This window comes from Budorcas taxicolor, chromosome X, assembly GCF_023091745.1.
Source record: "Budorcas taxicolor isolate Tak-1 chromosome X, Takin1.1, whole genome shotgun sequence".
Lineage (NCBI taxonomy): Eukaryota > Metazoa > Chordata > Mammalia > Artiodactyla > Bovidae > Budorcas > Budorcas taxicolor.
The window spans coordinates 11,509,720-11,522,525 of record NC_068935.1 but is presented as its reverse complement, the minus strand read 5'-3'; the positions used below and the strand labels follow the sequence as shown (position 1 = coordinate 11,522,525).

The 12,806-nt window shown below is 34.5% G+C and overlaps 1 protein-coding gene across 1 annotated transcript in view; it reads left to right on the top strand.

The window, feature by feature from the left end:
- NRK (Nik related kinase) overlaps positions 1-10,624 on the top strand; it is a 122,339-nt gene extending 111,715 nt beyond the window's left edge. The window contains exons 24-29 of the mRNA XM_052663616.1: positions 587-691; positions 2,460-2,602; positions 2,893-3,042; positions 5,959-6,118; positions 8,745-8,884; positions 10,529-10,624. Of these exons, the coding sequence (XP_052519576.1) occupies positions 587-691; positions 2,460-2,602; positions 2,893-3,042; positions 5,959-6,118; positions 8,745-8,884; positions 10,529-10,624 (794 nt within the window). The remainder of the gene's footprint in view (positions 1-586; positions 692-2,459; positions 2,603-2,892; positions 3,043-5,958; positions 6,119-8,744; positions 8,885-10,528) is intronic.
- Positions 10,625-12,806: the final 2,182 nt, after the last annotated feature.

Sequence of the window (12,806 nt, the reverse complement as noted above, 5' to 3'; positions counted from 1 at the left end):
ATTACCATGAAGGTTTATTTACTTTTAAGAGCTTCATAGTTTTACCTCTTACATTTAGGTCTTTGATCTATTTCAAGTTAATTATTGTATATATGGATTAAGGTAAGACATCCAGTTCATTTTTTTATGTGTAGATATTCAGTTGTCTCAGTACCATTTGATGAAGAAATTATTGTTTCTCTATTGAATATTCTTGGCACCATGACCATAAATGTACTTTATTTATAGACATTCAGTTCTACTCCATTGATCTATATGCTTATCCTTATGGCAGTACTACACTGCTTTGATTATTATAGCTTATAATAAGTTAAGAAACTGGGAACTGTGAGTCATCCAACATTGTTTTTTATTTTCAAGAGCATTTGGCTTCTTCCAGTTCCATGTGAATTTTAATCAGCATTTCTGTTTATGCATAGGGGGCCATTGGGATTTTAGAGATTGCATATTCGAATCCTTAAATCACTCTGGATGCTATTGCCTTCTTAATTGTCATTGTTATGACATTTTTAACAACAAATACAAATACTTGAGTGTTCTTGTTAACCCTGTGGCATTGTTACTTCTTTGTATTTTATCATTGTAGTCCAACATGAAGAAACAACATATATTGCAATTGCTTTGAAATCATCGATTCACCTGTATGCATGGGCACCAAAGTCCTTTGATGAAAGCACTGCCATTAAAGTGAGTGGTCTCCATTTTCACTGGGCTTTCTTTTGAGAAATTGTAAACAAAACAGTATTTGGAATATAGTAGGAGAAATATAGATGCTATTCTTCTACAGTTAATGTAATTTGAAAAGACCATGTCAATAATTATCATTTAACCCTTTTCTAGCCAATTCACAGGCACCAAACCAAGGGAGAATGTGAGGGAAATCCCTGACCCCTCCCCTTACAGGAACTCCCTACCAGCTCCTCACTCCCAATTCCTGTAGCTAACATGAAGAACTCCTCTTCTAAAGCCACAAACACAAGCTTTGGGTGCCACCCCAATGACTTGAAGCTGAGAAAGTCCTTGTTCTCTCTTAGTGGGGGGTGGAGAGCAGAGGGAAGGTAAGGAAAGGTGTGACAGTGGCAGAGTAGGGAACCCCCTGGTAGAGGAATGAAGGGAAAGAAGGCCTTTGCTCTCATGGCCAGGACTGTAATAGCTGGGGGTGGGGAGGAAAGGGTGGCTCTATATTCCTTCCAAGCTGGATCTCTAAACACATTTCTCTCTAGAACTATTACAAGGAATGCTGGTTAGGTTTATTTGGATTACGAGTACTGTTTCCACCCTTATTTTAGTTTAACTGAACTTCTATGGATCAGCCTCATAAGGTAACCATTTAGTGTCCCAAACAATTAAGTTGCTGATGATTTTTAATCACATTTCATAAACTGGAGACTATTTTTATCTTTATTATCTTTTTTACAGTGCTTCAGAACTCAACATAAATAGAATTATTCTGTATTTATTCTGTATTAATAAAGACTGATTAATGAACCAGTGGTACTACATAGAGTCCAGTAGCTCCTTAGAATCATCTGAAGCATTTGTTAAAAGTTTAGATACCAGACGCAACTCTAGGCCAAATTAGTAGGTTTGGAGTGGGGCCTGGGGAATCTATATTTTTAGCAAACATCCTAGGAGATTTTGAACTGGTTGGTCCATGGAGTTTTTCAAAGCACTGATAGGGATACATTGTGATAGACCCCAGCAAGGTATTCATGAAATACAATCATAACTTAGGCTAGGATCTGTTTACATATTATATTTTATAGGCTAAAACATCACATGTGTACAATATAGATGGGTTAATGTTTATGACTGCTCCTCAAATGTCTGAAAGTGAAAGTCGCTCAGTCGTGTCTGACTCTTTGTGACCCCATGGACTATACAGTCCATGGAGTTCTCCAGGCCAGACGACTGGAGTGGGTAGCCTTTCCCTTCTCCAGGCGATCTTCCCAACCCAGGGATCGAACCCAGGTCTCCCAAATTGTGGGCAGATTCTTTACCGGCTGAGCCATTTGTACAATAAATATGTTCTTTTATAAATAGCACAGACTACTATATAGATAGTCTGGGCCTGTCCTGACACAAATCACATCCCTGATCTGATCTCCCTAAATTGGGCATTGGGTCAGTTGTCAGTATTTGGATATGGGTTTGTTCCTGGGTGTCTGCTGATTGGTTAGAGCTGCCTGGTATGGAGCTGGGAAGCAAAGAAGGTAAGTACCAACAGTCTGTCTGGCCTGATACACAGTTCCTTGTCTAAGTCCTCACTCCAGTTCTTGAATCCCACCACATGAGTTCAGTATGGTGAAACCTGTGATGCCCAGTCCTCTACTGTGACCTGAACTTGACAGTGTATCCTGTTTGGCTTTTTGTTTCCTTGGACTAGGAACCATAAGAGCCTAGAGTACACCCAGTCTATGGCAGGTTAACATGTCTGGCCTTTCTCATTCCCTACCAAGTGTGCATTGATCAATCAGCAGACTCCGAAGGAGACTACATGTCCTATGAAGCCTATATACGAATACTGGCAAAAATACAGGCAGCTGATCCAGCAAACCGGTTTAAGAGACCAGATGAGCTCCTTCATTTGCTGAAGCTCAAGGCAAGGAATTTAAAGACAGCACAGAGAATACAAGGCCATATAAGACTCTTATGATTTTTGAAGATTTGGCCTTTGAAGGAAAACTCAATATTTAGAACCTAAATATAATTGTCCTTGTTGAGTTAACAGATCTAAGAAAAGTTGTAATACATAGGTCTCTAAATATATTATGTAATTTTAAAAATCATTCTGGGTTCTATACACCTGTTAAGCAAACGGGCGGGAGAATTTTCACCTTAGACAGAGTTTCATTTTTGGCCTTTTGGCCATATTTGGTTTTATACCTACAGGTGTTTCCAACACTTGGTCATAAGCCAGTGACAGTTGACCTGGCTATTGGTTCTGAAAAAAGACTAAAGATTTTCTTCAGCTCAGCAGATGGATATCACATCATTGATGCAGAATCTGAGGTTATGTCTGATGTGACCCTGCCAAATAACGTAAGATCCCTAGAAATTATTGTATAACACAATTTGAGTATTTCCAACTGTGAAACTCTTAAAAGGTTTAAAAGTACGAGTACCAATATCTATATTAGAACTGAGACCTAAAAGGTAAGTATTGAGTGCCAGAAGGTAGTAATGGATAAACAAAAATCACTGGTGGTTTCTTAGTCCAGAGTGCTAAGTCTGTTCTGCAGATAGACTTTGTCTGGCACAGTGATGTTTTGTATTTGTTTTTAAATGAACCACCTCATGCGAAGAGTTGACTCATTGGAAAAGACTCTGATGCTGGGAGGGATTGAGGGCAGGAGGAGAAGGGGACATCAGAGGATGAGATGGCTGGATGGCATCACCGACTCGACGGACATAAGTTTGAGTGAACTCCGGGAGTTGGTGATGGACAGGGAGGCCTGGCGTGCTGCAATTCATGGGGTCGCAAAGAGTCAGACACGACTGAGCGACTGAACTGAACTGAATCCCTAGTTTTCACTTAAAATCTGGATTTCTATTGAAAAACCAATGATCCAACATTACTGTCTGGCCATAATCAACTGGAACCAATTGGTGCCTGCCCACTTTTAGATGGAACATATGCTATGCATTCTGTATCCATCCATATTTATGTATTTATAATAACTGGCCCTCTTAGGCATATGAGTTTACAACCCTTACTTTTAGTTCTCTGCATCTCATTATGCATTATTATGTATATGCCCTTTCTTTATCCAGATTTAACTATGATATATAGCAAGTTATCATAAAGTATTCTCTTATAGTATACTTTGTACTTAGAATTTCTGATCAAAGGATTCAACACTTTAAAAGCTAATGCATATCAACTCTCAACTCAAATAATTATAAACATGAAAATATGGCACAGCATCTAAAATATGGATAGTTGTAAAAAATACTATACACATACATCATTTATATAAAGAGCTCAAATATAACATAATATCTCACACACTCACACACACAATATACATTTAATGGTAGAAATGACATTTTTTCCTATTGAAAATTATATTAAAAAGGAAGAGATGAATCAGCAAATCTTTTTAAATTCCCCATTTTGTCAGACACTAAAGTTTTAACAGTTTAGTGTTATACAAAAGTCCAGGAGAAAACTTTTTTGTACTTCTGAGTCACTGTAGTAAATGATATTCTCCACAGCTTTCAGAGTTATCTTGTATATCTCTGACAGATTACACAGAACAGTTGTCAGATCATTAATGGAGGCTGTTTTTTCAAGTTTTGGTCAGATTTAACAATCTAACTAGATGATCATTCTGTTGTCACCTATGATTATATAGAAATCACTGTTTAAAACACTGAACCGAGCCCCAGCCAAAGCCACTTAAATATGAGTTCAGGTTAGTTTTAGTATAAATATTATAGTACTCTTCACTTGGAATGTCTTCCATCACTTCCTGCATCTTATTTTTTTACATCACATCATGCATTATTGAAAACCTTAGTATTGATCCAAGTTTATACTTATTTGAAAAGTCATTCAGAAAGATTGAATTCTGTGTTCAACTTGACTACTAAGCAAGAAGAATTACTTTCTTTTCAAGCAACCTGTTAATTATTATGGAAACAATGAGAGAAGAAGATTTTTTTTTATCATTTTCTGGCCTAATTAGGATACCTTAACTGAATTCAAAAATAGAATTTTTAGCTAAATGCCCTAGTGTCTTGACCCATTAAAAGAGAAAGGACTCTAATATAAAGGAGGAGTGTCTTCTGAAACAGGATGTACTAAAAATAATTTTTCCAACAGTGCTAGATTACAAAAGCTATAAAGCTACAAGGAAGCTATGTGTGCTAAAAGAATATCTGATTACTTCAGGAATCATCTGAGAAGCAAGAGAATTACCTCTGGTGCTTTCTGGATTTACAGCAGCTAAGCTCTTTTCTAAACAAATTTTTTGAGACAACCTTTTTTCTTGCAATTTCTTTTTCTCTCTTCCTTCATCTCTTTTCTGATTCAGTTGCTCATGAGAGTGCCCAGGGAACGCATTAAAATTGCTTTTCGCCTCTGGATCCCCATTTTAGTTTTAAGAATTGTTGTTGCTGAGACTGAGGCATGGCCACAAGCACTTGGCCTGAGTGCGCTGGGTTTGGCAAGTATAGTTTCTGACATTTTTTCCCTTAAATTGCTAAATTGGAGACATGATAAGAGGAACTGATTGTTCATTTTTAAGGGAAATATGATTAACATGACAATATCTATAGTTTGGGCAAGTTTTGTCACATTGTTTTATGCATCATGAAATTTAGAAATTGTTAGATATTTCTTAATATTTCATCACCTAATACCTCTCTGAATTGAAGATGTTTTAAGATTATGTAAATTGGATAATAAATTCTATAATTTTTTTGAAGGGAGGATGACTGTTACATTTCAAGCAGTGAAAAATATTATAAGGCTGTTCCTTGTAAATATTTAAGCTAAAGCTATTTTAAAGTTAATTTTCTATTTCTGATTTGAATGAATTGGATGATAACCAGTGATTTTATATTTGTTACTTGGTTCATCCTTACTAAATTTAGTATTCATTAGTGTGCTAAAAATGAATCTGAAATCAAACAAGTGATGTTTCTTTTATCATTATACATAATACTTGGTGAAATTTCAACAAATTTCTCTGTTAGAAATATATTCTGCTTTTTACATATATAATTTTTCTCCCAAAAATATTGGAGAATATTAAACAATAACAACCTTATGACATGGGGAAAGCTCTTCTCAAGCGTTGGATAGCATGCTGTTTAGTACTAAGACAGAAATTTCTCTCCTCTCTGTACTTTGAAGCCCTCTTTGGCCTTTATTGTTCAGCCAAGCTGCTTCTCTTAAAGTAGTAGTGATAAAATGTTGGGCATATAAATCCTTATGAAACATAATTCCAGCCCCTGGAAATCATTGTACCACAGAATATCATCATTTTACCTGATTCCTTGGGAATTGGCATGATGCTCACCTTCAATGCTGAATCCCTTTCCGTGGAAGCAAATGAACAGCTCTTCAAGAATATCCTTGATGTGTGGAAAGACATACCATCCTCCGTAGGTATGTGGAAAATTTTTCTCCTTTCAGATGATCCCAGAAAAGCTTCTATTTCCTAAAGTGTCACTTTTTCTCAAGGCATCTAGGGTTAATTTGGGGTACTGCATACTTATTCCCTTGTAAGATAATGTATATGTTTTTCTTATGCTTAATGATTTCACAAGGCTACCACAAAGAGACTGATTTTGGCTGTCTTAGTAGTTCATTTTCAATAATCATGTAATTAAAATAGGAAAGTGATTATTTTCTATAATAATCTATCATTTTATTTTAACTCCTTTTGCTTGCAGATTTTACACAGATGTTGAAAATGCTTCATTCCATAACATTGATTTGGGGGTTTTACCTTTATCTTAGGAGAGTGCCAACTAGTATAAGAGAGGAGCAAAATATTTACATTTGTACAGTCAATAGTGTTCTGTTTAGCCAGTAATATTCCTGTGAAGAATCAAATATAAACTGCATATGTGACTCATTGGTTGTCACTAAGATTTCATCATCCTTCATTTACAAAACAGATAAATATGACTGACTGAAATGCTCTTAGGTACTACCCAGATGGCAACGCAAAGAAAACTGCCTTCTCATCTTCATTAGACCAGGACATTTTTTTCTTTCTGACCAGCACAGGACTGCCAATCTGGGAAATCTGAATAACTTGAATCTTTCGTACATGTCTCTGAGGCTTGATGACTACAGAGATAATTCTAAATAGGAAACAGAATAATGCATATAAACAGCAAAAATACTAGAGTAGAATGATTTGGTTGAAATGTTTCTGGAAGGAGGATAAGTTTAATGAAGCAAATAAAGGAAAAGGGAGAAGGAGAGGGGGAGAGAGAGAGACGGGGGAAGGAAGGAAGGAAAGGAAGAAGACAGAAAGATAAGAGAGACAGAGAGAAAAGCAGTTTATCAATAAAAAGTTAGAAGCTTCTGAAATCTCTATAAAAGGGCTAAATGTGATCCATGTGACTTTAAGGACGAGTTTGAAAGAGCTTTTTTAATGGACATTTTTTCACTATGGATGATGGCACATTGCATTGCATCTGCAGAATCCTTTCTTTTTGCATACGTAGTGTTAAGGAATGTCCTGAAAACCTCCAGTTCCTTCGAAAGGTAAGAACTCACAGAGGGTTTAAAACCATTTTGTGAAAAGAGGTAAATGCTTACAATATAATTTACAGATCTGGGGCAAAAGAAACTGAGAATATGCCTTGTTCTAACTTTCACAGTGGTTGTGATCAATTTATTAATCAGAAATTAGAATAAGGAAATTTAGCCCAAATGGGAAATGTAACCCCTATATTTATGCCACTAAACAATGATAGGAATCAAAAAGATCTTAAAAAGTCATCTGCTACAGTTCTTGTCCTTAGGCAAGACAACTTCCAACCTAAAACAGAGCTATTTTAAGTAACTAAAATTGAAAAGTATCTCTCTATATGTAAAATAAATTAGAGCACTATGAGAAGATATTTCGGTCTGGGTATTAAGGGTAATTTGAGAGCATGTAAAGATTGCTTTATAACTCTACTATTAAGGAAATCAATTGCTCTCTTTTTTTTGTCTAAACACAACTTCTTTTTAAATTTAAAACTAACCCAGATCCAGATTTCCCCAATCTAAATTTTGCATTTTCCTTTAGATATAATGAATGTTCTCACTAATAAGATCATTGCTTTGGATTTTCAAACAAATATATAGAGATGCAGCAATCATAGCAAGTATCATTAAGCATTCCCAACTAAATCATTGGATTCTATCTCATATACAAACTAGCTCAGTACCTAGGTTAAGTGGCAAATTAATGTGCTTTAGAATCAAGGTATAAATTATTTAATGCTGTATGAACTGTGTACGTGGACTCAGCAAGTAGACTGTGCATGAAGTTTATAAATTTTGCTGTATGCAGTTGTTGAAAAAAATACTGCTCACCATGTCAGAAAATACCTTACAGTGTCAGCTGATTATATGGCTATTTATATAACTAGGTTTTCTGTTTTAAAGCAGTTGTCATAATCTTAATTGTCACTGAATAATATAAAGCAGCACCCAAAAGTTTTAATCTTAATAAAAATTTCCTGAGCAAGAGAAAGGCTTAACAGTGTCAAATTAGCTTTAGTTTTGTTTATAACATGATACTTAATTGAATTACATTAGAGTTGCTAAAGTCATTATTTTAGCAAGTCATTTTTTAACAGTTTTAATTTTGAAGAGTTAGGCTTCCATGTATGTCACTTAAGCACAAGTACAAACCCATACAGGATATTGTACCCCAACTAGATTATAAAATAATGCCTGTGGCTAGATTTGATTTTATACAAAGAGGTTAATATTAACCTTTAGCTTTTTCTGTGGTGTTGGAGAATGTAAAAACAAAAATTAACTTAGATCTAGTTATTCACTATGGTGAATAGCTGATCACAATGATGAGAGTAGATAGCGAGCTTGAACATTCTGTTGAGCAGCATAATGGCCAAACTACCGACTTTGAAGCAGGAAAATAAGAATGTATTAATCCAAACTGTAATAATGTCCCTCTTAATAATCAAACATTAGCTGTAATTATAATTTTTCATCACTGGCAGAAATATTTTGTGTTTTTCTGATTTTTAAATTTTTATTGTAGCTTTTGAGTGTTCACAGAGAACCACAGGATGGGGCCAAAAGGCCATAGAAGTCCGCTCTTTGCAGTCAAGGGTTCTGGAAAGTGAACTGAAGCGCAGATCGATTAAGAAGCTGAGATTTCTGTGTACCCGAGGTGACAAGGTATAGTTTACATACCCTAGTTAGAGCAAAAGTAAAGCAAGCAATGAAAATTAACTGAGGAAATTTATACTGTTTTCTTTCTGGCTATAAGTATATTTATGTTATATTTCCCAAATTGACATATTAATAATATAATAAAAATAAATTTGCAATTTGCATTAAAAACATTGATTTGGTAAATGATGAAATTTGGTTTCAAGAGAAATCATTTTCAAAAATGTAAAAATTCTAATTGTGTTCAAAGCAAAACCAGCCTCTATTTGTTACAAATTCCATTATTGTCTGTGATGTGTAGTTCTTTTCAAATTTATATTAATATGACAGTTTGAAAGATAATGCTTGAGTAGATCTGCCTTTTATAGTTTTCAACATAATCCAATAACAGAAGAAGGAAAAAGTTATTTATGTTTGTTGAACACCTAATCATATAGTAGAGTTTGTGCTAAATGCTTAAGAGGCTATCACACTTAATCTTCGTGTCCACTTTACAGAAAAGAAAAAGGAAATCAATATTTGACAATTATTTGTGTAATGTGATCAATTTTAGCCAATTCAGATAGTTTATATGGAAAAACTGAATTGTATGATATCAGAATAGTCCCTACATGTTGTGAGAAATAGTAGAATGAAAAAGTAATCCTAATAAGACTAGGAAGCATTCACATTTGTAAGAAATTTCAGAGGATTTGAATTATCAGAACCAACAGGGTAAAGCACTGGGCATCAATAAAAGGTACTGGTTTACAATATAAAGAGAGATAATGGCAAGAACCAATGATTGAGATCAGGTACATCTAGGATGCAGTCCCAGCTCTAACTACATGTGAGAACCTGGAAGTTTGACTTTGTTTTTCTGAACCTTAGTTTTTTCATCTCAAAAATGGGAATATTAATAACTTGGAACAATTCTGTAAATTATCAATAATATATATATAATAAGCATCTCACAGGTCGACAGCCTGGCACATAAAAGGTGTTAAGTCAAGGGTAGCTGGTGGTGTTTTCACCATTACGTCACACACCTTCCTAAGTATATTCATTGTGGATGTTGAAAAACCTTGGTCAAGAATACTTCTATTTGCTATTTATACTCTTGTACTGTCCTAATTTTCTTTATGGCCCAGACCATATTTGCACGACATGTTCCTCTCTAAGTCAATTGGTTTGGCTGATAATATCAATCTATTCATGTCAGTCTATTACACTGAAATAGAAAATTGTACCAAGTAGAAAATTTCACTGGCCACTTAATCAGTGCAGCGTGAACTGCATCTAAATAATATGATATTTTCCATATATTAAAAAGTAAAAGGAAAGCTAACTTAAGTAAAAGTAGATTTTTTTTAATAGAAAAGGAAAATTGTTAATTAAACAAATCAAGAAATTTAGCAGATAAATGTCACCTACAAAAACTTAATTTTATTTAAACTATATGAAGTACAGTCATATAGAATATGGTAAAAAGTACCTTTTAAATTATAATTTTGGCTCCATACTCATTTGAATTTGTAGACTTTAATCTAAGGAAATCTCTTTCTGAAATTGATTAATAACAGATAAATTGAAATTATCGTTGTACCTATCAAATATCGGTTTGCAGTTATTAAATATTTACTGATATTGTCTCTTTCTCTCTTTTTAAAGCTCTTCTTTACCTCTATCCTGCGCAATCGTCACAGCCGGGTTTACTTCATGACCCTTGGAAAACTTGAAGAGCTCCAAAGCAATTATGGTGTTTAAAAGCTTCCAGTGATTTATTATACTGATTATAAGCATCATAAATATACAATTTGCATTTTTTAATTTCTGAGATTAAATGAGCATTCACTTTTACTGGTAGGGAAAAATTAAATCAGATACTTTACTTTTAATGTAGCACAGAATAGTTTTAATGATAAATGCAGCTTTATATATAAAATTAACTATAGCAAGCTCTATGTACTCCAATGGTGTACAATATCTTTTGCACAAACTTTGTAACTTTTGTTACTGTGAATTCAAACATTACTCTTTGGACAGTTTGGACAGTATCTATATTCGGATTTTACAACGTGGAGTTAAGAAACCTGTAATGAGTTAGATTCCAAACAGCTTTCAAAAGAGTTGCCCCTGAATGAGGGTTTGGTTTTTTTTTTTTTTCTTATCCCAGAAGAAAATCAAAATAGCAACAAACCATATACAGATTTGCCAAGTCCTAGAAAGAACCAAACGTTAGGTTATGAAATGAAATTAATAAGGACTAGGTATAAACCAGACCTAAGGCTGAACAACCTGCATGCCTGGAGAAAATACAGTGATAAAGGGGGAAAAGCCACCCTTTTTCCTCATTGCTCCATGACAGTTAAGCCCACGGTTAGAGACCAGTTGTGTTCTTTTCATCCCATGTTAAGCTGGTTTTCTCCTGATGAGGAGAAAGGAAAAAAGCCTAAAATGATTGGTTTTCCTCAGAAACCCCAAAGATGTGCAATAGCTACAAGAACCACCAAATAATACACTTGCAAGCCTGATTACAGGACTGAACTCCTATACATATGTACTGTAGAATAAGTTGTATTTTTTAATACTTTAAAGTAGGCGTCAAGTTCTATCCCAAAGACAGATTGGTTGATTTATCAAAATTCTTATCTGGCCAACAATGTGACTATCAGACAGCTTTAAGTATTTTCCTGATCCCAGATTAAACTACAGGAAAACTTCCCTCCAGTTATTAAGCAAAAATAACAAAATATAACAACAAAAAGTTTTGACCGCTAATACTTGTGTTTTTCATGGTTCTATTTCTGTAAAATCAGAAATTAATTTAAAAGTGACAAGTCCACATGTAGAGACTTAATATAATAGGTTGAAAGGAAAGATTTGGAATAAAATACAACTTAAATCAATACCTAGGTCTGCAAATTTATAGCAGTGAAAAGAATCGTGCTAGTCCATCACCCCTATATATTATAGACGCCATAGATAGGTGGCATTTGGTCGCCTATGGTAATTGCTACCTGGTGAAAAGCATCATTTCTGCATATCCATCCTCAATACCATGGTTAGTTCTGGGGCAATAAAGAAGCAACAGAACTACCACAAAGTATACCTCACTATAATTCCTCTAGTTCTGCTTCTAAAATCTGAAGACAGTGCTAGTGGGATAATAATTTTCAAACTACCTGGTTAACCAAAATACAAAAGCAGCTAACTATATGTGATTTCATAATAGCACACTATTTCTTGGCACCTAGGTGCCAGGAATGATGATTTGGATTTTCCTAATAACTTTTATCAAGAATGTAGTAGCTCAATAATGATAATTTAGGAGAACCTGAATCCATGAATTAAAGATAAATGTGATTCGCATTTGTTACTGTGACACAATAATGTGATCTTAAAACTGGCTTATCCTTGAGTGTTTACAACTCAAATAACTTTTTAAATGCAGTAGTTTAAAGAGAAAACAAACTTTTATGTCAAATTCTTTCTTTAGAATTAGTCTTCCTTTTTAATTTGTACACCAAAAAGGCCATGGGGAACTTTGTGCAAGTACCTCATCGCTGAGCAGATGGAGCTTGCTATGTTTGAATTTCAGAAAATTCTCTCATTTAAGTAGCGTGTAGAATCAAGTCTTTTAAAAATTCATTTTTTCTTCATAATATTTACTCAGTTAAGGTTCAAAAATAAGTTTTCTCTTAAATCATATTTTTAACACAGTAAGACAGTAAACTATTTTAGGATGTCAACTCCCATTGTGCTCTGTGGCTGTCATTCTAGCAAATATACTCAGTAGTGAACTGCATCTACAGAGGTGTCCCAAAGTGAATAAGCAAGAGAGATTGCAAATGTGTAATTGAGCGTTAAATGATAAGGTGCTAATGAGGAAAGGAAGCTAGGTACATACTAAGAAGGGAGATTAGATGTTGGATAGCCAACTTAGGAA